Raw genomic sequence first — 25,219 nt, forward strand, 5'->3', positions numbered from 1 at the left:
AATGGTATATATGTAGAACAGCAAATGCCCTTCTTATCCCTAAGAATATGGAAAAGAAGAGAAACACGGTATCAGCAAACATGTGCTTTAGAAATATGCAAAGCTGCTGAAAGCAATCTGAAGGAAGGAAAAAAAAAAAAAGGCTTGGAAACCATGGGTAAACAGAAAATCGTATCCATTTGTTTCGGTTTTGGTTTGTTTGGTTGGTTGGGTTTTTTTCCAGAAAGGTAGATTATTCTAGGATGATGAATATTTCATTACCTGCCTTTGATTAGGTTACTGATTTTCTAGACAAATTAAATGGAGTCATCTACCAGGACTTCAATCAAAATGTGATTTGATGTCATGCTGGAGACGGTGATTAGGAAAAAGTAGTGAAGAGGGTAAGGTATGGTTTACAGGTTGTATTCAAGGTCTGGAAGGAAATAACTGATAGAGTTTATCAAAGACTGATCTTGGGACCATTACTATTCAATAAATTAATTATAAATTCTGGCATAAAATTTAGGACCTCGCTAATGAAATACGCTGCTGACACAGAATTGGTAGGCAGTCAGCAGTGTGAAGGATCTGGATAACATATTGGACCAACTGGAACAGAGAAAGTATAATTGTGATGTATTCTTGAAAAGGAAAATACAATAACACCATGTATCAGAGAATATATTTCCAACAGAGATAGATTAGGCATTAACGATGTTCCACAAGACTACTAACATCTAAATTTGGATGTTCACCCACATTCAAAAAAGATTAATTCCAATGGGAATAGACAAAAGAAAAGCTTTACTACACTAACACAGGAAATGGAGCGCTATTGCCTGAGAGACAGTGCCCGGCTCACGTATAAAATTTGAGAGGGCATCTGTACCTTAGAAATTTTTGGGGCTACACATTGTCAGAAGGAGAAACAAGAGCTCATTAAGATAAAGCAGTGACTGCAAAAGGACAAATGTGTATGAAACCAGATACCAAATACAGTAAATCTGGAAACCAGAAGTTAGAAGGTTGTCAAATGCCAGAGGGGTGAATTTTTTGAGCAGTCTCCTAACACTGCATGGGACTCCCCCTCTCCTAACCAGCTAATTTAAAGACAGATCTTGAAAAGTTTCAAAAAAAAACCCTACACTTCACTGTCTGCAGTCAAGGGAGATGAATGGAATGACACAGGCAGCTCTTTCCAGTCCACTGTTCCTGATATTTGGAAACAGTGTTCTTAGGACTAAGAAGAGCAAAGGTTGATGTCAGTGTTTTAAGTTAATTCAGAGGAATGAGATTTAAAAATTGCATTCAGGTTGAATGACAGATGGATTTGATGTTAACCACAGGTTTTAATTCTTTGTATTTATAAATGACTTGATAAAGGAATAAAAATTACCATTGACTTTGTGCACAAGCGTTAGAGATCATGTGCTAATCAGATATTTTTCACTGTCTTGTAGCAGCCGAGGTTTAGTAGGACCCTGAGCTCTTAGTTTAGCTTTTTCACAGCTGGCTCATTAATCCATTTCTAGAGAGATTAGGATTAATTCTTGTGGTATACAACCATTATTTCCTGAGATGAACCAACTATTTTTTATTGTGCCTTAAAATTAGAACAGAAAATCTTCCCTTCACCATTTACATGACATTTGAAGATCGTGCTAACATGCCAAAGCAAGGGAATGCAAAGCTCAGGCCTTACATTCTGTTCTTAACTAACACTACTGTGACTTTTCTGGGAAGTAATACAAATAACAATAATACCACTTACTGTGCACGGTGCTTTTCATCTTCAAAGCGCTTTACAAACATTTACTGCTAGTTAATCTTGAAAAAGTATGATTTAAGGCCAGCTTCTGATAGCTTGTGTGACAAAGTTAATGTCATTTAAATCGAGCTTGTTTGTATTTAATAGGATAGAACTACACTACTTTCGTTTAAACACTATTGTTCCATTAAAAGCCAATTACAGAAATTCAGCTTCCCTCGAATGTATAGAGCACAGCTTTTCATTTTAAAAAAGACCTATCTAAATACTTCATCCGAATTTAGTCTTCATAATTCTAACTAATTGCATAACAGTCTTTTCACCCAGCTGCATAATGCAATTCGTCATGAAGAAGTAAAACCTTCGCGCTGCACTTGCGGGCAGTACCGCCTGCGAGCAGTAGATAGCGCTCAAGATATTTCCATTTATGATAAGGACCCGAGCCCGGCAGACGGTAAAATCCCACCTCCCCGGCTCATCCCGGCACAGGGTGCTCGATACCAGACCCTTGGGCAGCCCAACAGGGCGCTTCCTTACGGTATAGCCAATAACCGGTTCATTTACACGTGCAAAAATATAATTTCAGTACCATAGAAAATACCATTTCTCGATACTAAACACACGCATAGCAGCGTTTAACTATTTTCCATCTGGGATGTGAAGACAACTTTGGGATTTAAATTCTAATCGGTAAATCCTGACACATTTTATGTTGGTCATTCCATACTAAAAATAAAATCAAATGGTAGCACAACAGGTTGAAGACCACGAAAATAAACACTTTAAAAAGAACTTTTAAACAGTGATGCAAAAGGTAACCACATGAATTACATTACAAGATATTGATTCAGTGACCATCACCGTTTCAGTTTTTTCTCTGATTCTTTGAATTTGCTGCAAACTAACCCATTTTAGAGTTGTTCAGTTTATACATAGTTTCCTTTGCTATAGATCAAGCATCTTTTCTGAACCCAATAGGGACATGGTTTAGTGGTGGTTTTGGCAGTGTCAGGTTGATGGTTGGACTCAATGATCTTAAAGGTCCCTTCCAACCTAGACAATTCTATGATTCTATTATTCTAATGGATTTTGTGGCTGGATCACCTCTACGTAATACATTTTATGAGACGCTTATCAGCAGAGCTAGGAAAGGAACCAGTGGGATTTAACAACTAAATAACCACAATCGTCATCCGGTAACACCATGGTTGCTCTCAAGTGCAATGAAAGGGCTTGCAAAGCTGTTCCCACTGGCAAGGGTTTTAGCAGTTGAAAATACAAAGGTCGCCAAAATGTAACCTAACCTGAACATGGACCTAGTAAGAAGATGAGACAGGGCAACCGAGAATTAAGAGGAAACTAATCTGCAAACGACAGGCAGGGTTTGGAAACTAAAACCACCACCTTCACTTCAGCCCCGTGGCAGGGAGCTTGTGTATCACATCATGTGTGCATTACCGATGAGCAAACGCTGGCGCTGACAGACTCGACGCTGGCATCTCCATTATGGGTGATGGTGCTACCGCTTCAGTGCCAGGCGGCGTGGGAGGCACGTGCGCCAAACGCGGCTGGGCTCAGACGGAAACCAGCTTCAACAGTGTTACAAGGTTGTCGCTCCTGCAGCTAGAAGGCACATGAATAAAAGTTTCAGGTTGCTTATACCAATCTCAAAAACAGGTCTGGAGCGTATTAATTTATGTTATTAAATGGGCATAACCACAGAGTGACTTCTTTGGAGACGGATTCTCCCGCTCCCAGGGCTCCCAGCCTGCCTGGGCGCCATTCCTCAGGCCCTGCTCGTTCTTCCCCTCTCCCCGGCCCAGCTCAAGCCCCATGCGAGGAGCCCATTGAACTCGTCCTTGCACCCTGTCCCTGCACCCACTCAAGGGGACACCATCCCCAGCTGCCAGGTGTTCCCGGGGCAAGCTGAGGGTCCCGGCTGGGCAGGCAGGTGCCAGGGCAGGCAGCTCATGTCTCCTCACAGCTGGGGAGAAGAAACACGTTGAGTTTCCCCACAAGCACCACGGCCGCCCACCCACCTGTGGGTGCCAGGGGGGGCAGATCCACCTGAGAGAAATGGAGCCGTGACAGTGGGTTTCCTATAAAAACGGGATGGAGGGGTAAACGTGAAGCCAAACCGTTCACCTGCCTCTCCTTTTACACCAGCGCGGGAGGCCAGCGGCCGGGCCGGGCGGAGGGGAAAGCTCCCTGTGGGAAGGTGGCTTCCCGCCGCGGCGAAGCCGGGCTGTGTCCCCGCGGGCCACCATTCCCCTGAGGGCAGGACGGCGGGGGGAGGGTGGCCGCGGGCAGAAGAGGGGCCGAGCCGCCGCTTTAAACTTGCCGGGGAGGGCCGAGCCTCCCCGCCCGGGGCAGCGGGGTCTCCTCAGCGCACCCGGTTCTCCTTAACTTCAGCCCGGCACCATGGCGGGCAACGGGGCGGCGGGCTCCGGCCTCCGGAACTCTGCTGCCCCGTCGGTCCGCGGCGTCGGGCGGTGAGGGGACACCCTCCCTCCGCCCCGCCGAGGGGTGCCGGGGCCACCCGCCCTTCCCGCCTTCTTCTTCCCGCCTCCCGCCCCGCCATGGCCGCCCGCGGAGCCGAGCGGCGCGGCGCGGAGCGGCTCGGCAGTGCCGCCGGGGTCCCTCTGCCGTGAAGGGGCGACAAGCGGGGCGGTGTGTCCCTGCGCTCGGTCCTGCCTCTTCCCCCCTCACCCCCCCTCCCTTCTTCCTCCTCCTTCTCCTCCTCCTCCTCCCCGGAGCGGAGATGTGCGAGACCCAGGCGAGGGGAGTCGCCTCCTAGACCGGCAGCCAGGATGGTGCACCTGCGGCCCCTGCCCTTCGTCGTGGTCCAGGGCCTCCTCCAGCTCGTAAGTCTCCTTCCCCGGCCCCCTGCCCGCGACGCTTCGGGGGAACGGGCGCCCGGGGAGGCGGGGAGGGTGGCGGGCACGGGGAGGCGAAGGCAGGGCTCACCCGGGGCAGCCCGCTCCGCACCCGACGCCTATTTTATTTATTTATTTATTTCAAAAGCGGGTCTCTGCTCGGTGTTTGCCGCTCGGCGGGATTGTTTGGGGACCGCGGGGCACTCGGGTGTCCGAGCAAAGAGCGGCCCCGGGAGCCCGGGTGGGTGCCCCGGCCGCGGGATGCTCCGGGAGCCGCCGCGGAGCCGGGTACCGCGGCGGGGGGTGGGGGGGATGCCCGGTAACACCCCAAACTGTCCGTGCCCGGAAAGTTTTCCGCTGTCCTCAAGCGCCTCTTTTCGTGTACACGACGTAGCGGGATGCGCAGGCAGAGTTTGAAAGCTCCCTCGGTAGTTTGGGCTCGCTGCAGCGCACGCCAGGCTTCTTGTTAGATTTTTATTATAAACTGTCGCACGTACCTGTGTTATGCTGCGCGTTTTGCACGTAGTGGGGGAATTTGGGGGCTGACAAGGTGAAATGCAGATCTCGGAACTCAAAGACGCGTAGTGGGGGAAGGCAAAGGGAGGTGCGCGGCTGGGGACAGGGACGCGGAGGGCACCACTTGTCCCTAAACCAGCAAATGGTCCTGTTTGTGGGGCATTGATGGTGGAAAACAAATGGTCTTAATATTCGCGTTAATGTGGCGGGAGAGGTTAAAAAGAGAAAAAGTGTATTTGCAAAAGAGCCTGGCAATCTTCTCGTATTAAAACGTTACTTGGAAATTTTTTTTAGGGGGAGTTTTGGTTTTTACTCCCGTAATTATCTCTGATTTGTGCTGCAGAAGTTATGCCTCTCTTCCCCCAGCTGGCTTCTATCTGAAAGTTTGTCACTGTAGTCAATAGGGAGTGTGTAATAAACCTTGAAGGGATTAAACACCCTCCTTAAGAACTGGAGTCTAATATTACAGCATGAGTTGATTGATTAGTTTTTGAGGAAGCTTATGTCAAATTCTAATCCGGTTTTGGATTGTGCTTGTCGTGTAATGTTTTTTGCTCCAGCACTTTATCATAGCAATGAAGTGGCGAGCTGCAGCCCTGCGATAAGGCAGACATTTCTTTCATACTCCTATCCTTTTGGACAATAAAAGGCTGTTTACATTCTTCACATTCTTGCAGCCCAGTTTCCAGCTGAACAACACTCAGGGGTGAGAGATGGGAAAGGAAAGCTGTAAATGGATTACAAAGTTGCTGAGCAGAAGGGAACAAAATAAAAACGCTCCTTCCACACACCTACAACCTCTCTCACTCGCTCACACCCTCCTTCTATATATATATATAATTTTTTTTTAAGCAGATATCAAAGGGATTGATTGAAACTTGTATCAAGAGGGATCGGGGTTTGTTACACGATGTTTTATGGATGATGTCGGGAAGTTGCTTGCTGTGGTCTCACATGCCTTGAGTGAAAGCTGACGAAAGAAGCAAAGTTGCTGTCTTGAATCACACAAAAATCATGAGCAGTCAGTGCAGGCTTTCAGGTGGATGTGGCACTCAGCTCACCCGGGAGCATTCATTTTTTTCTGCTTTCTTTATACACAAACCAGCAAAGTTTTGGAGTAAATTACTTCAATAGCTTACATAAATTAGTTTATATAATAAATTAAAGCAAAACGAGAATGTGTGAGATTTTTGAGGCATTTCAGGTATATCTTTCAGTGCTAACCTGTTACTAAAAAGTTGTGTAAATACATTTTTGGCATACTATTACCAGAACATCTGGTTAACATCTGAATAAAGTTACAGCTTATTATAAATTGAGTTTGGAAATACTTGATGCTGGTAGTAATGCACTGAATAAAAGTCTCTGTGTTATTCTTTGTTCTTTAGCCAGTATTTGGAGGGACTGGTGGCTTCCTGGAATCTAATTAGCAGTTTTAGCAGGCAGGAATTGGTGGTGCTAATTCTTGCTTTTTTTTTTTTGTTTGTTTTAAGCCAAAGATCAACGTGGTTAATATTAATACAACACTAAAGGCTCAGCATTTCAGCCAAGAGAGAAAAATTTGTGGGTTTCTGTGTTGCAATACAGCAGCATTCTAGTAACCTAGAAATGCTATCATCAAACCCTTCCTGATGGTGCAATCTTAATTTTTTATGAAATCAGGGATGTTAGAATGCACAGTATTTTGGCACTGCATTTTACTGAAGGTAGAAGTACTTTTTTTAAAATTAGATTTAACTTCAAACGCTTGCTTGGCTTTCAAATACCAAAGTGTGGTATCTACTTACCTGTTTTATAAAGATGCAAAAATGTAGGATAAAAACCATGTAAAACTTCACAAATTTGAGAAGGTGCTAAAGATTATGGCAGACAATCTCACTGAATTTCTGAAAGCAGTGTTAGTTAGGTGATTGTTTATATGCTGTATCTAATATTGTTCGATCAGAAGTTCATGTTTAGTACTTCCTTAATAAAGTATGGATATATTTTTGCAGCATATTCTTGGCTTATTACTTTGTACCAGTATGCATGCAGTATGAGCACATATGTATTTCTTAAACTACTTTGCATATTTGGGTATATTAAACAGTAATGAAGCCTGCTGTTGAGTCAGGTTGAGGTGCTGACTTGCTTCTGTGTAGGTGCGTTCATTTTAGAAGTCAGGTTCGCCTTATGTCGTCAATATGGATCAAAACAATAATTTGCAATGCATAGTCAGTATGTTTGGGCTGCTGTTGATAAGAAGACCAAAAATTGCTGTATTTTATTATCATTAGCAAGTACTCTTTCTTTATTATTAATTTGCAGTAAAGTTTTTTTAATTGTCACATAATTGCTGAATGCCCTGTTAGTTCTTTCTTTATAAATAATGGAGTTCTACATGTTGGAGATTAAAAAGATTGAAGCATTAGGATTATATGGTTTATAGAATGCCGACTAGTGTGTTGTTAAGTTAGCTTTAAATGCCTTGAAGGGAGGGGGGCTTCTGCTGCTTCCCTGCAGATATTGTTTGTTATTTTAAAGAAATCTTATTTAAAAAAAATGTAACGCGTTGTCAGTATCCAGTATTTTCTTTTCATGTTATTAATTTGCACCTTTAAAATGTCATGTTTCATAACATGGTTTTAAATAGCTTATATGGGGTCTTCAAAATATGAGATTTCCCCCTTTCCTTTAAGAAAGAAGTGGGGAGGGGAATGAAGGTTGTATGTAGGTTTTGAATCAAGAAGCAGAGTTTGCTTTAGCTATAGATAGCCACTACTTTATCTTGGCAAGGTGTAGTTACAGACAAACGCTCACAGATGGGACCTGTGGTTCTGTAGGGTAATCGGGCACCTTAACTATTTGTTTATTCCTACATCTTAGTCTGAAATTAAAAAAAAAAAAAAGAAAAAGGATTACAGCAGCATTTTCTAGTGCCTATACTTAAAGTTGCATCAGCATTCCTATCAAGAAACTGTCTTCTAACATTATCAATGGGCAGAGTTGTCCCCATGTTATAAACCTAGGAATCAATTATTTTACAAACCCTTAAAAGCAGTTAATTTTTTGTGGTGGTGTTTGTATAGATGAGAAATAACTAGAAGAAAGACAAAGTATGTTATTTTAAGGTTATATTTTTTTTTTTCTCCACCAAGATTGAAGTATAGCATTTGATGAGTGTGAAATTCAGTGATGGATTGTGTTTGTCTTGGACTTTTCAAGGGATGAAATTTTTACCTATAATGGAAAACAATTTGTCAGACAATTAAGCCAAAATTTTTACAGAGCTTTTTTTTTTTAAAAACAGAGTTTAACCACTTGAGCTGAAAAGAACATTTATAACTTGCTGTAGTACAAGACATTGACTACTTCATACACAGAAATAGCTTGAAAACTGAGATAAAGCTGCATTTCCATTTGAAATATGTACACCACGTGAGGCATAGAAACACAGAGGTATGTTCCTCCTGGCCACTTTAATTTTCTCTCCGTAGCCTTGCAAAAGTGGTCTGTGTAACATGCCCTTGCAGTGAGAATCAGAAATGGGCGCAGTGCAAAACTCTCAACTCTGTTTCGGAAAGGTAAACGCTTCCCTCCGGTCATCTTGAAGTGCGGAGATGAAATTCCATCCCACTTAATTTCAGGGAGATCTTTGTCATGAAATATATTGGGCCCAACATTTCATTCAGTTTATTTTGGTATTTTTCTCGATGCTGTAGGCATTGTAAGCCTACATCTCATTCTTGTGTAATAAAGTAATATAAGTAACCCAAGGAATGCTGGCAGTTTGACGTTGAAGACAGCTCAACAACTGCTGGTTTCAGCAGTTTGAGAATTTATTATCCTGAATGCGGGGTTCTGTATTAAGGTGGATGGGGCTAGGTTTAGTTTACACAGGAGGCTGATATGCAACACCAAACTCAACTTGTCCTTACGTCACATCTTGTAACCTACTTCTGTGGAATTGGTGACGGGTATTTTTCAGTTCATTTGTACATTGACTGGGGCACAGAAAGGTTATACTTACTATTTAAAATCTCTACAGCAAGTCTGTTTGACTGATGTCCATTAGACCGCAAGATACTCCAGGCTTCCATAACCCAGGGCGTGTAAAATCCAAGTCTCAGTCTTTCCACCTGTAACATGGAAAGTATTTTTCTGCCATTGTAAAGCGTGTTGAGAGATTTGTTTCAGAGATGTGCTGTAAGTACATCTTGTTACCAGTAGCACAGTATAACTGACACAGAAGTGAAATAGAAAGATCGGTGGAGCCCAAACACTAAATTGGGATGCGCTGATCGATCCCACCTTTCTCTTTTGAGCCTGGAGCCTTGGCTCTTTTTGAGCCTTGGCTTCTGCGAGAAGGGAACTCACACATGGGTGTTGAAAGGGTGCAACAGCAGAAACCACTCGCTGATCTGGACTTTCAGGGCGTAAGGACCCAGAGAGGTGCAACTCTGCTCTAGGTGCACGAATTCCTCCTGTATTGCTGAAAATTTTAACCTTAATCAACAGTTCACAAACAAAAATATATGAGGAGAAGCAAGAGCTACTTGGCATGGCACGGCATGGGAAATGAGCACTGGGCAGTAACCGTCATTTGTAGCCTGTGGTCTGTGGGTGACATGTTAATCTGTGTTTGGTTCAAGTATCGAATAAGACATGGTAATTTTGGGGTATTTCTGGTAAATAGTGGCAAGAAGAGAAGGTCAGGGCTAGTCAATGTTGAATGGTTTTAAGACAAAAGCTGTAATACCATAGATGCGGGTTGCACCTTCATGAGAAACCGAGCGAGCTGTTCTGGTGCTCAGGGAAGACTGTCACTTTGAGTCTTTCACACGTACTTGTCAAGGTATCGAAACCAAATGCCATGAGGAAAAAGGAAGATTTTTTTTTGCCTTTATCACAAAATTGCTGTGATAAGTGACTATTTGAAAGCACGTGTACTTCACAGGACTGTGTGTTTTCTCTGTTAATCTGTTGTCTAGTCCTGGTTTTGCCCACCTCTCTAACTCACTGCTTTGCTCTACCTGTTATAAAGCAAAGATACCGGCCTTGAAATTTTTACTAGAGCAAACCTTGCAGAACTGGTTCAAATCTAGCAGAACTGGAAGAGAGGAAAGTGAAAATTCTCATTCACGTGACCATTTTAAATTCATTTTGAAGTTGATTTCCAAACATCCTATTTTGGGGCAGTGTTGGCCTTTCACTTCAAATCTTAAATATACTTGTGTATATTTCCCTAACTCCATTCATTGTTCCCATTTTGTTTTAATTCTCTCCATTTCCCACCATGTTTGAAGTTTCTGTGGTTTGTTTAGGTTGTTAAAGAATCAATCGGAATTAAAGAAAATAATAGGTGGAGCTGCTAGGTAGCGTCTGCTTCCGGCAGAGCATCACGACTGTTAAGTAAGTCCATGACCGTCACGTTTTACCCTCTTAGAGTCCCTTTCCCCCAATTTAGCGCTTTTCGCACTTGCGGGTTTTCTCTGATAGTCTATCTATATTAATCCCATTTATCAGTTATTTCCTGGCGGCTCATATTTCAGAAACTATTACTGAACTGTTGTAGCACTGAAAATGTGCTAGCATCTGTGCGGAGTCATGCAACGCGGTCGTGCCCGCACATCAAGTCACGCACTTGGGATACACCCTGCATTAAATGAACCGATGGAGGAGCCTCAACATAAGGCTGCAGCCCAGGAGTCTGCACCTTGCGGCAGGACTCCTCGCAGCCTGGAGCACGGGCTGGAGCCCTGACATTCACCTGCTCCCAGACTCCACATGCCTGGGATGCTGGAAAAGCTGTGGGTCCTGTGCAGAAATATGGGAGTTGTCAGCACTCTGCCAGGTGAGCAGGAGATGGGACGGTGGGTGGATGAATTTCTGTATGAATCTCACACAACAGCTATGAGGTCTGTGGGTCAGAACTTGGAAAACAATGTTAATCCCTTTCCTGTAGGGAATCTCCTTGTGGGCTGGTGTTCTGTGTCAGCTATAAGCTCAGTCGCACTTAACGAAGAGGTTCAAGGAAACAAATTAAGAGTGGAGAGGAAATAAAGGGCTATGAAGATGGGTCTGCAATTAAGACTAAGTAGTTTTGTTCTTGCAGCAGAGATTTCAGTGCTGGTATAGTACTTTGCTCTCCCTGGAACGGCAGTACTTGCTGTAAATACAGAATTTGAACAACTTGACTGTAATTTAAGGTAGAATTAAAGACCTTTAAGCGCTGTAGTTCTTGAGATAGGTTTTCTCTTTGTTCCAAACGATTGGTAGTAATAGAAGCTATTATTAGCAGGGAAGTGAAAATGAAAGAATAGGGAGAAATAAAAAATAAAACTAAGAATCTAATGTCTTTAAAATCAGTTTTTATGTGCATTGGGACCAATTATGGTTATTGTGTCGTTACAGTGAGGAGTTGAAGTTACTTAGAATGCCCTAATTCTGCTTTTCCAGATCCAGCATGTTTGGTTTATGTTTACGATCAGTGATCAGTCAAGAATTTCCTGACTTTGTAATACTTGGGTTTGGTGATTTCTAATACCATGAATCACCAGTATAAACACAACCTTAATTTCACCTTACTGTACCCATTCTCTAGGAAAATAAACCACTGTGCATAGAAGTGCTTCTAGATTTGTTCTGTTATTATGTAGATTTAAGGGCTTTTTATGGTTCTGATGGAGAAGGAGCCAGCTGTGCTTGAAGCTGACTGAAGAAAAAAAAAGTGCTGGGACTTGGCTGAGGGAGCAAGAGGTGAATATGAGAGAGAGGAAGATGATGGAAATAGAACAGCCCCGCGGGCAGGTGGAGTGAGCCTGAGCAGTTACTGCAGGAGAGGGACAGACAGACTGACTAACGGTCACAAGGAATGTTCCCACAGTAACACCAAGTTCTGCATGTGAGAGGCTGTGGTAGGTCCTTTCTGCTGTTTTTCTTCCCATTGGAGCGAATTTGGAAGTGGGATTTTTCCAACCAACCCCTCAGTAGGGGAAAGCAAAAAGAAGGAAGATTTGAACGCTCTGGCTTAGTCCATCTCTTTGATTGTACAAGTGCAAGAATCTGGTGACTGCCATGAGCGGTTCTGCGTGCTGTTACTTTTTTCATCCCGTGAAGGGTGATAGGGAACCTCAGAGCTTGGCACCCCAGGAGGATAAAATATGGGACTTTGAAGTTTTTTTTCCTTTGAGGCTGCCTGGCTCTCTTGTCCTTGCAAACACCTGCTGATTGCTTCTGTTTTTCGTTAAACGGATTTGGAAAGTTGGAACTGCCATTTCCCGTGAGGCTTGAGGATCTCATGGCCAGTGGTTTGTTCTCCAGCCTTCAACTGTAGCTGTTACTAATGAGTGTGTTCCTCCACCACTGACAGCCTTAACCATACGAGGTATTCCTAAGTTGAATTTTCTCCTTACTCCAAGCAGTTGGGTTTCTTCTTAGAAGAAGAAACCTCCAGAGATTGTAGTGCAGGAATAGGTACAAACAGTAGCTTTATAGTACTCTGTAGTTGGACTTCACGGTATTTTGTAGCCAAGATGTGTTACATGTGTGCCATCATTATTTTGGGAAACCAAGGGAACAAAGGCTGGCTCAGCATAACAAAATAGAGCTTCGGGGTATGTTTCTCAGCTTCACCTCCTATGGACCAGAAGAATATTCTGCATAACAGAACAGATCATCTCCTTCACTGGCCCATCTTGAGACAGAGACAGAGGCAGGGATGAACTTTGTCAGAGAAGAAGCTGACTTCTGTGCTGTGTTTGCATTCATGGTAAAACACCATAGGTTGATTAATGTGACTTCCTGCTTACAATTTTTAACCCATGACTATTAAGGTGAAACAGCACATATTTTTTCCAAGTTGGATTTTAGTGCTGTACCACATGCTTTTCTCAGATAAAATTCTAATATATCTACACTTGTAATATAATTACAAAATTGTTTGTTTGTTTTTGTCTGCAATAGACAAGAAAGTGTATAATTAAGAGTGTGGATTTAAAGTACAGTATATTGTATGTGGGTTATAGTCATGTTAGAGCCATGTATTTGGAAACTGAGTAAATTCAGGGTTTGTACTATGGAGAATATGTGAATGGCATAAAGAAATAGCTTTATCCCTACCCTTCAGTGGCACTTTGAGGAGAAAAACATAAAAAATAGAGAAAACCCTCCTGAATATCTTTACAATATACTTTAATATAATTTCAGGTCAAGGTATAATTATAATATATTTATTTTATATACTATGGGGCAGAGGTTGCATTATGAGGCTGTGGTCTACATGAGCACGTACAAACGCCACTGTGCTCCTTGGCTTATGGGGTTCAACCCAACTCAGTATGGAAGGCAAATACAGTAGCATGACTCAGTGCCACTAAATCCTGCTGAGAGACCAGAGTGGTGAGGTTAAAACCTAAATATGTCCAAGCAACCTGCAGGTACATATGTAGATTCAAATACAGTAGAAACAGCTGTACGACTGCTAGTGGCAGACCATGTAGACATGTGTTCCCATGTGTCAGGAATGTTAGTATTGCATGTGAGAAACTAAACTCCTTATTTCACAAATATTAATGTTTAATTTGGGGATAACTATAAAATCCCCCTCTTATATTTTAGTCTGTTATGGATTCTTAAAACACACTTTTAGTTTGGAGCCTGCTTGGTTTAAAAGCAAATAAAAATCTCTAAGATATTCAGCAACAACATAAAGGAAAAAGTTGGAAAGCAGTATCTTAAATAAGTTAAAGATTGAAACTTCAATCTTTAAAACCTTTTTTTTAATTACAAAAAAAATAATATTAAAGCACCATAGTAGCTGAAAAGAGCTGCTGAGTCTTGACTCATCATTGGCTGGTGATGAGGGCATTTTCGAAGTGACAGAATGTGAAGCAAGGGAGAAACGAAAGCCAGTTCTTCAGTTTCTTGTGCAACCAGTGTGCCAGGGAGAAGGCCCGTGTTGTTTTCCATTTATTAAACTAACAAAATGCTAATCAGCTTTGTGGAAAAATTTGTAGTAGATAATGTTACCTCTGTCACTGTGGCACCACTGAAGAGTTATTGGGTGTGTTAGCCTGAGCCACTTTAAATTAAATGGTTGAAATACTTATATGTGACAATCACTCACTATATTGCACCTCACCTTCTTTTAAAACAGATTAAATTTTGTCCATCGGCTAATTTCAATTCTGTGGCCATTCAGGGCAAGGAAAAGAATGATATTAAACTCCTTATTGGGTTGGGACAAATCCTGTGATACAGCTGCAGTTGTATGCCAGACTCTGCGTCATCCCACTGCTGAGCCGCTGTGTAGTTTACAGTCATCGAATTAGTCTTCCAGTACTGGAAACGTCCATTTTTGAGTTAATTTTGAATCAAGCTGCACGGTCTTCTGTGCAGAATGACAAATCCATCAGTCTTCTCCGTGTAGGGTCTGTAAGGAAATCTCTAGCCCTCCAAAGAGCTTTTGCAAGCCGTGCTGTGCTGTGAGCTCCCTGCTTGCCACCTCTTGTTCTCCCTCCCTGCTCCATCCTCTGGAATTTTTTTTTTCCCCAAGCAGAGGATGCTCCATTCTTCTGGGAGAAGCAGCAGCTTCCTCACTTTTCCTTTTCCTCCTGGAGATGCCCACCTGATCCAAAGCATGGTAGCCAGGACCACTTAGGAGGGCTACCTTCCTTTCCACTGCCCAGTAGAAAAAAATAATTCAACTTTGTTTTTTAAAGCAAATCGTACTGTATTTGCACAGGAAACAAATTAAATGGTTAGAGCCACCTTTCCAGGAACAGTTAGTAGTCTTTAGTTCACCCCTGGCTGACAGCTCTCTGTCTGAACTCTCTGGTAGCAGATCAATCCAAAGGCTTTATCGGTTTTGAGTCTTAGGTTGTATAAAGTACTTCTAGAAGGTTTCCATTTAAAATTGCCTGTTCTTTAACTCAGTTGTTACAAGGCAAAATCTGAGTGGATATTCACTATCCAAGCAAAAGACTAGAACACAATGTGGGGGCTGTCATACTTTTTTTTTTTTAAGAAGCAAGTTTTACAGAACTGCAGATGCTGTAGACACTGCACTATATCTCTAAAAAGCATATTTTTCCCTTCTGACACCCTCTCACTATCAAGGTCTTGCTGTGGCCGTGAGCTCTGCTGTGTAAAATTTAGATCAAGTCCAAGAGATAAAACAAACTCCATTTCCACTACATTTGCATTCTGGGGGCACAGAAGGTGTGTTTTTCTTCTTTACGCTTTCTCTCCTTCCCCCTAGAACCCCAAATTCCAGATTATTTTTTTTCTACAGAAGTTCTGGTGAAATCACGGCTGATATTTTTCCTTAAAGTCCTTAAAAAGCAGGAGAGCCATCCTCATCCATCTCGCTCTTCGAGCCTCTTCTTATTTTTCGTCTTACTAAAATGCAGTATCCAGATCCTGGCACCTTACTGAAGCAAGCTTAAAATAATACCAAGGTAGCTGAGTGTCTGCCAGGAGAATAAATTCATTGTTGAGTTAGGACCAATTTGATTTAAAATAAATGAAATGGCTCTAAACGTAAGAATGAAAAAAACATGACATACCTCATACTCAGATCCATTTTATGGTATTCACCCCATAATCCTTTTATTCAGATATGCACGACCTATGAATTACCAGCAATGGAGAGCCTAACACTGCTGTGACTAGGGAATTTAAACTCCACGTTTTATTTAACAAAACGTTTTTGTGGGTATTGGATGGGATCTTTTACTCTGCTTGCTTAGACTGAAGGTTCAGCATTGCCATTTTTAATATGTAATGTTGAACAATGGGGGAAGGAAGGAATTTGAAATAGCTGACTTTGTATTTGCAATGACTAAGAATCCCATTCTGCAGAAATTTGCCTTCTGATGAGTTTGCAATATTCTTTCAATGGACAGCACAGTTGTATTTTTGGTGGAATAACAAGATTAATATGATGAAAAATACAAATATAATAGGTTTTGGGTTTTGATGAATGGATTGTCTTGTCCAGTTCAGATTAACTACTAGATCTATTTTTAATTGATGACAATAAAGCTGGTAACTGTGAAGGAGGTTCAACTTAATGTTCAACTTTGAGCAGCCTGGTCTAGTGGGAGGCGTCCCTGCCCATGGCAGGGGGGTTGGAACTAGATGATCTTTAAGGTCCCTGCCAACCCGAACCATTCTATGATTCTATTTAGGTATTCAAACTGTAGTGCTGGTAACACAAACGAGTAGTCGCTTCACTGACTTGTCCCATACCAGTGATACTAACATCCTTCTGTGCATTCAGGTAATATTGAGGTAAACTGGTCTGTGAGCTGGTATTCATAAAGCCTGTTCTACTATGATGATGCACCCTATGTTGCGATTTCTCTTACCCATTACAATTATTTAATAGAAATCTGATTATCCTTGAGATCACCAGCTCTGTCAGATCCGATTGAAGTGCACAGAATGGTTGAACAGTTATTTGAGTGGGACTGACGTACAGCTGATGGGCAACAGCATCATAGCAAGCAAAGAAAAGAGTTAAAATAATATTTGAAAATAATATTTGAAACAGAAATGAGTCTGAAAACTAAAACACACCTGCCTCAATCAGAAGTTCACCAGGACTTCCTAAGGTGGCCACATTTCAGGGTTTTGGTCATTATTGTATAACATGCAGAGGCTGCAAAAGACATTTTAGTCTTTCCTTGGCTGTAATGAAAATGTGGGCTACTGTGTAATTCGTTTGGTTCAGGCTCCTCTTCAAAATACTCAACTGGAAAAGAAATAGTAATCAATTTCAGTGGGATAAGAAAACCTATACAAGTTGTGTTTTCTTTTTTCTTACTTCTTCAGTTTGAGAATAACAACTAAATGTGGTCAGGAATTTTTCTACATTTCTGGAAAAATTCAAATTCATTAAAAAATAGCACAGAAATTACCTGTATCAGAGCTTTGAATTAAACACCTACAGTTTGCATACGGTGCCTGAGAATGAGATTCAGCAAGCTCCCTATGCAGAAGGAAGGGAGAAACCTAGCAAGGTCCTGAGAAGAAAGGAGCAGCAGCTTAAAATGTGTCCCTTTTAGAAACTTCAGAGCCTTCCTCTGGGCAGCAGGATGCCTTCCTTCACTTCCATTAGCAGGCTTTTTAAAGGAAGCTGGTTAGCCTAAGATAGAACAGCTTTTAAAGAGTAATGAATAAATAGGTGATAATATCACCATTCTCTATTTGCAAATTAGGCGGCTCTTATCCCCTAATTAGGGTAGTGGAAGGGAAAGGAGCCTGTGTCTCTCAAGGCAGTATCATATTCATCAGGGTAGGCAGTGTGCTACAGGAGGGTGCTCAGTCCCTGCTCTCAAAGGGACTGAAAGCTGCTTGGATCCACCTTTTGGAGGAAGAGAGAGAATAAGTACAAATTTGTTCTTTACTTATTTATTTTGAGGTGGGATATGTATCTACAAATTCAGTGAGAGCTGGAAAGTGGCTTTCCTCTCACACCTACCAGAAGCTGTACTTGCTCCTGCAAGGAGACATTGGGTTAAACAAAACTAACAAATGAAACAAAAGAAAAAAGTGATGGAGGCATCATTTGGAGAAGAGAAGGCTCCAGGGAGACCTTATAGTGGCCTTCCAGTACCTAAAGGCAGCCTACAGGAAAACGGGGGAAGGACTCTTTTTCAGGGAGTGGAGCGATAGGACAAGGGGAAGTGGTTTTAAACTGAAAGAGGGGAGATTTGGATTAGATATTAGGAAGAAATTCTTTACCCTGAGGGTGGTGAGGCACTGGAACAGGTTGCCCAGAGAAGCTGTGGCTGCCCCATCCCTGGAGGTGTGGAACTAGATGGCCTTTAATGTGCCTTCCAACTCTAACCATTCTATGATTTTATCATTGCAAGGATTTTTTTTTCCTCTTTCTTTGACCTTAGTCAAAGGTATGTGAAAACCACATCCTGAGTTGGACCCTTCAGCAGAAATCGATGAAGGAATGCCTAGACTTGTATCCCGAGAGAGCCCATACATGGATTAGGAGCCCAGGTGCTCTGGGAGGCATGCTCCAAACCAAAGCAAAGGGAATTTGCATTCTTAAAACATAATGACTGCTTGGGTCTACTTGGGTCATGTCTTTCAGTAGGGTTTTAGAGGTTATAGATTTAGGATCCAGGCATCTGGTATGAGCCTGTGGAAAAACTGTATTTGCCATCTCTCAAGCGCTCCCTGCTCTTTTGTTGTTTTCTTTAGCAGATGGATACCAGGAAAAGCTACCCAGTACCTTCCTGTGATGTAGGATCACTCATACTGAACGCTTCCTAGTATTCTTCCTTAGTTGTTTGTTCATTTTTTTTTTTTCAGAAGGTCCCATGATAATCCCTAGGAAGTTTCACAGCTGACGGTATCATATTGTTTAGTAAGTTTTTCCTAATACACAAAGTCTTCCTAATTCCTTCCTGTTGTGCTTAGCTATCTTCTTTTCTATCACTCTTGAGACACTTTGCTTTAGGCTGCATCATTTGCCTGTTCCTGGGGACTTCTTCCTCAAAGAACTATGATGTTAGCATTGTGAGTCACAGCAAGTTTTGTCTCTTTATTGATCTTTTCTCCTGATCGTGCGTGTTTGGAGTAACTTACATCTTTTTTTCTTCCCTTTTTCCTGTTGGTTTACACAGAAGATCTTAATGGAAAGATACCCGCAGTGCTGACCCAACTTGTTAGGGTTAAAAGATACCGTCTAAGCATAGAGGACTCTTGGAGGATATGGCAATTTTGCAGATGAAGAAAATGGGCTAGATTCGGGAGGAAGACATTATATTCTAAATAATTGTCTTGGAATATTTTTCTACTTCAAACTGCAATGCTTTCACTACCAAATATTTTTTTTTTATCTGTCTCTGGGCATGCTATCTCGGCAGTTTGGGTACCTTTTTTTTTCTGGACATCTGCAGTCAGCCCATGTGGATGGGACACTATGCGTGCTATGTGTATATTCTGAAGAGGTGAACTACGGGACTATACTAGCACTAAGCACAGGTTAACAAGCACAACACCAAAAGGCAGGATAAGTACAGGTTTTGATCAGCTCCGGGAGAACATTCTCGTATCCAGTTAGAAACATTACCAGTCTCCCTGACGTATTACTTCCATTGCAAGCTCTTCAGGGGTGCCTTCTGCTTCGTGTACAGGACTGAGCACACATCAGTGCTCTGAGTAAATACAGTAGTGGCTGAAAAGAAAAATAACAGCAGGAATTGCACATAAACAGATTGTATATCTAAATATTTTGGTCAGTCTCTAATTTCTGATTAAAGAAATATCCCATGAATTCCTGAGGGACGTGTTTCTTTGCAAGCAGTGACAACCTTTGTACTGTCAGTGTGTAAGACAAGCTTCTGTTGAAAGATGCTATAAAAAAAAAATAATCACATGTTCTGTTGATATAATTTCCTATTTCTGAAAGAAATACATTTGGAGTAGTCTGTACAATAGTCCTTTTACTGGGAACCACCTCCAGTTTCTCATACAAGTCATCATCTTTAATAGATAAACTTTCCATTAAGAGCTAGACAGGGTGCTAGTTTTTCTTGCAGTAGTCAGAACTAAGAACAATAAATGTGTGGGAGAAATTCATCAATTTGGTTAGAAACATCAAGGTGCATGCCTATCTGAAATATAGACAAATCGGTTCAGAGAAGGCTCCAAGTATAGAATTATTGACCCTGGGGGATAAGATACAGAATAACCTTCCTACGCTGTACTTTGTCAATTTTAAGTAGTGTTTGCAAGGGGAGTAGTTTAACTCATCCTCCTCAGCAAAAATTTAATAGTAGATGCATCAGAGATTTTCCTAAATTTTTTTTCCTTTTATAAAGTACACTGCTCTAAAAATGTATTAACATTCTATGCATTTACTAATGTTCTGTAAGACAATATAAATAAATACAACTGATTGAGGTAATTCATAAAAGTAAATAAATGTGTCTCTCTTTCCGACCTGGTCGCTCATTTTCTGATTGCTGTCTCAATTCTGGGACCAAGCTCTCTCTGTGGTGTGTCACAATCCTGGAAGCATGTCTAGGGTGAAAGACTATGTCAGTAGATCACAATGAATCTTATTTTTTTATCTTTGTAAATAGAAATACAGTTCTCAAAAGTTAACTTTTGAGATAGATTCTTCTTTCATATGGTGCTAGTAGTATGTCTGCACTGGGGGCATTTTTAAGTCTATCAATCAGGCACAAAAAAAATACCTGTTTTCTTCAAAATGCTTTTCAGCCATCTATTCAAGAAGTGCACTGTCTTCCAGACAACTCAAATAGGAAGAAGTCCGTGTCTAGCTGTATTAGCCAGCAAGGAAGAACATCTCATCCTATGAGACATTCAGTATATCTGTGTAAGACAGTGTCCTGGGAAGTTAGCAGATGAAAGCTGTCCTTTAAGTCTAGCACACAATACAAATATGACTTGTCTTTGCATACATAATGTCTGCATACATTAGAAACGAGGGGAAAAAAATTGCTAAATTAATTTATATACTGCCATTTGAAGCCTATAATTGAGATAATTGACCTTGAGTCATCATGTTTAAAAAATAAAGCTGCTAGGAATTTTTTTTTTCTTTTAAAATGGGTCGTATCTAGTCTTTTACTGCAAGCATTTCTTGGATGAAGGAAAGACAGTGTATGGGAAGAGTGGGAGGAAGGCAGCAGCAGTCCCTTCTGTGGTAGCCGTGCCTGCTTAACCTGGTGAAGGAAGTCCACCCTCCCAGTGACACTGCACTGCTGGCGTAAGAGTGGGCTTTGAGGGGTAAAAGCACGCTACTCATGCTGAGAAGCAGCAGCTAACCTAAATACTCAGCACCCATCGGTGTCTGTTGAATTGAAAGTTATATTTTCATTAATATGGAAATTTTGCATGTTTAATAGGACCCCTCCTCATTCTTCAAACCCAACAGCAACAACTTTCAACAACATATTTTGAAAATAACTTTATAATGAAATTTGAAGCAAACAAGATTGTTTAAATCATCTTCTTTGGGAAGATTAGGTTTTGGGGGGGGGGGTTGTTTATACTGTGTTTTCCAGTGAACTACGTCATAAATTTTTAGTAATCACAGTGATTACGAAAATTTAAGCCTATAAAATCCCTCTGTGAATTCACTCTATAGTCCTACAGAAGAATGGGACTCCGTTTGTTACTGACCTCCGGTACGAGTATGACTTGTTAACCACTACCTTCTGAGCCTGAATCCAGCTGCGTCCATTCGTCAAGGCAGGAACTTTCCAACTTGGAGACAAAGGTGCTTGGGACGCTGGGTCAGAAACCTTGATAAAGTAGATGACATTCCTCTGCTCTCCCCTCAGCCACAGATCTAGTCTTTTGATAAATATTTGGCAATCAGTTTAGTCAAGCATGGTAAATTTAGTAAATCCATGGTAAATCCATGCTGGCTATTCCCAGTCATCATCTTCCCCTTCATGTGCCCAGATAGAACTTTAGAGAGGATTTGCTCCATGATTTCCCCAGGGGCTGAAGTGAGTCTGAGCAGCTGGTAATCTCCCGGATTGTTTTTAGCCTTCTTTTTTTTTTAAAAAAAGGTCACTATATTTGAGTTTTTCCTGGTCATCAGGGACCTCCCTCAATCTCTGAAACCTTTCAAACTTGATAGTGAACAGCCTCATGACAATATCAGCCAGCTCGTTCAACACACTTGAATGGTACCCATCCATCCCTGTGGACTATGTATGGGATCAGATTGCGCAGGGCATCCCTGACTCAATTCTCCTCTGCGACCGATAGTAAGGATTACGTAGGGAATAGAATCAAAACTTCAGAGGACTTGAATTAGTTGTGCTTAGTTGTGCAAGAGTCAAATACATCCTTTAAGGTTCAATACAATATCACTGAGATAAGCACCACTGTTTTTGTTTAGTGATGGATGCTAAATGATCATTAACCCAAAATTTAAATAAACATCTGCAAAGGAATAGTTGCCATTCACAATTTTTTCTCTAAATTAACTAGAAGGACATGATGGTTCCATCTGGTCTCTTTAGGAGATCTAAGCTTTACTTATAAGGGTAGGTGTTGAATTTGGTCTTCCAATATTGCAAAAGAGAACGGCCTTGTAGAGGCAGGAGGAAAAGTGCTTCTGGGGCACTGGAAATGTTCCTTGTGGATGAGGGTGCTCCAGGGGGGAGCAGCAACCTGCATCCTCTTGGTGACTCTGGAGCACCAGCCCCGTAAGAACTGCTTCATTCTCCTGTCTTTCTCTATCCCCATATAGTTTGAACGCACTAGACTTTTCCCTGAAGTCTACATCAGCAGTGTATAAGATTCAGCAAAAATTTCAAGAACAGCAATACTGATTCTTATATTCTTTGCTGCGTTACATTTTAGCAATACCCACAGATAGAGGAATAATGTACGCTTAAGGCAGACACAGGGAGATGATTTGTAATTCTTTTTAAATCTCATATTTCTGAATTCAGCCAGGGTTTTATGGATAGCAAGCACAGAGGTAAAACTGCCAGCCTGTGCTTCGAGTCAGACTAACAACTTTTGCTCCTGCAAAAGCGATTTGCATTTTTAATCATCTGTTAGTTTGTGTCCTACATATTAAGGACTTGTAGATAAATTATTAAGTTGAGAAAATCTACATAGGCAAACGAACCTCAAAGCAATTATAACACCTGAAAATTTGTCAAGTGTAGTGATATTTTTCAGCTATGGGAAGAAATTATCGTTAACCATTGTCAAGCACTTGCAGTTTTCTACCATACGGGGACTTCATTGTCCCCTCAGTTTGTTAGCTGATGTAGTGACAAGCTGTGGAGAGATGACAGATTTAGCTAAGGATTTGGAGTCTGAACACCTGTGCAGTGTCATGCATTTAAAAATAGAACGTGACAGCAAAACACATCAACCCTCTAATGTCCAAATGGAAACCACAGGGGTTTTTCCCTCAACTTTTATCCAGAGAAATAGCTTTCAATCATCACTGTCCAAGTAAAAATACAAAGCAAAAGCTGTTTTGTTGAGGTCTGAAATAAACAGGAACAAATCGGAGTGGTAGGTACAGGTGCACCAAAAATATTCAGTAATTACCGTTTCTTTCTTCTCAATGATGTTCTGATAGCCTGCAACTTTGAGGGGTGCAGATTATCAATTTCAGTAGCAATTTCTTCAGCAAAAATTCAGTAATTACCATTTCTTTCTTCTCAATGGTGTTCTGTTGGCCCGCATCTTTGAGGGGTGGAGATTGTCGATGTTCAGTAGCAATTTCTTCAGGAAGCACTTGCTGGCAGGTTAGAAGAGGACTATCACTAAACCTACTTTGCATGCCTTGACTTCTCTATGACTCATTCAACCCTTCAATGAAGCTAACAAAAAACAAGCAAAATATTTTTTGTGTTGCATAAACTTCTTTATGGGAGAAAAAGGCAAAAAACAAGGGCAGAAGGATAAAATTGCTTGATTACTGGGTTAGATGCATGCACTGTGCTCTCCTCTGGAGGAGCCTACGTCACTGACAGTATTTGAAGGGAACATCTCTACTTCCCATCTCCTTTAATAGTACCCTTGAAACGTTAATCAAAACTAAAGCACGTAATCTCTATTTTTACAGAGGGAACTAGGTTTCCCAGTGTCTGAGATGCTAAACCCGTGCAGTCCCCGCTGGCTACCAGCATGCTCTGCTCTGGGCAGCACCGCAGCTGGCAACGAGCCCAGTTCATCCCCCTTTTCCCATTACAGGGTGCGAACCTTCCAGCACATGCTCTTTCTTCAGCAAAGCCTTTGTTTTCGAAGGTCGTATGATTTTTCTTCATATTGGGTTGAATAATTCTGAGAGGGATTTTCGGCCTCTTTTCTATTGCAATCCTATTAATCGTGTTTAAAAGGATGTTTATTCAGTGTTTTGGGACAACAGTTTCATGTGATTGTGTGATGGAGAATTAAGGAAGGTCCATATTTAGCTCTTCTGTGCTCTCATTTATATATGAGAAAGACAGAAATGTACTTCAAACTCAGATAAGAATTAGTATTTTGGATGATAAAAGCAATCACACATGAATAGGTTGCTTCTTCAAATCAATTACATAAATTAGACTCCCTGTTTAGGAGCATCTGGCACCCTTAGAACCTAGTTCATATAATGATATCTCTGTTTATTAAAAAGAATTATGTAACAATATGGTTGATTTATTTCAAGATGATTGGCTTAGCAACTTGATTGGACTATGCAGTATATCAGAGCAAAAAAAAAAAATTAATTAGCTCATTCATTTGTGGATGACTGGAAGCACTGCACATCATTCTCGGCTTCTTTAAAGGTGTGCAGCCATTTGATCCTGCAAGGAATCAGCTTCCATAGAAACCATCTTCACACCTACAGGACCATCAGCACCACGCTGATGTTCTGGCATTGGGCCCCAGTCAAAGTCCACAGAAACCAGTAAGAAGTTTCCTTTGAATCCAAAGAGCGCTCGATGGCTCCTTGCAGGCGAAGGAACCTTCCTGGAGAAACAGCAAGACAAAAATGTGCTTTGAAGAATAAAGCTCATTTTCCCCCGCTGTGGTCTTTTTTTTCCCTTGAGCTGAAACTCCCACCTTCCAATTTCCAAATACTATTAACATACCAGAAAATTAGTGTGCTGTATCCAAGTTTTATATTCATCCTGGTGCAAAGTTTTATTTCCTGTATTTCCAGGATGACTACTTACACATGAAAAACATGCTCTTGCAACACCATTTGACTGCTTTACAAGGTTAGCACCTCTCAGCTGAGACAGAACAGTAATATTTATTACTATTATTATTATACCTCTTAGGAACACAAAAGTAAGGGAGCTATTTATTGAAATGCGTTCAGATTCCTTAATATCCAAATAGCATTTTCGGTGCTATTTGGATATTTCATTTGACAGTGGTTCAAATAACTTTCAAGATCTCTCCCCTTTATTTCAGTTCCAAATGCAGCTTGTTGTGTCAGCCAAGGGACTGCTGTCTTGGGGGCAAATTCCACTTAAGTGGAGTTAATCACATCAGCAAAAGTTGTTTCTATACTGTAGTTTTACACCAATTGAAATAAAATTAGAGGTTTGGATGTTGATTTCTCTTG

The 25,219-nt window shown here is 41.4% G+C and overlaps 1 protein-coding gene across 1 annotated transcript in view; it reads left to right on the forward strand.

The window, feature by feature from the left end:
• The first annotated feature begins 4,105 nt into the window (after nucleotides 1–4,105).
• NXPH2 (neurexophilin 2) overlaps nucleotides 4,106–25,219 on the forward strand; it is a 43,207-nt gene continuing 22,093 nt past the window's right edge. Inside the window, exon 1 of the mRNA XM_054209496.1 lies at nucleotides 4,106–4,614. Coding sequence (XP_054065471.1) covers nucleotides 4,561–4,614 — 54 coding nt within the window. The 5' untranslated portion in view covers nucleotides 4,106–4,560. The remainder of the gene's footprint in view (nucleotides 4,615–25,219) is intronic.

The sequence above is a fragment of the Rissa tridactyla genome, chromosome 7 (assembly GCF_028500815.1).
Source record: "Rissa tridactyla isolate bRisTri1 chromosome 7, bRisTri1.patW.cur.20221130, whole genome shotgun sequence".
NCBI classification, from domain to species: Eukaryota; Metazoa; Chordata; class Aves; order Charadriiformes; family Laridae; genus Rissa; species Rissa tridactyla.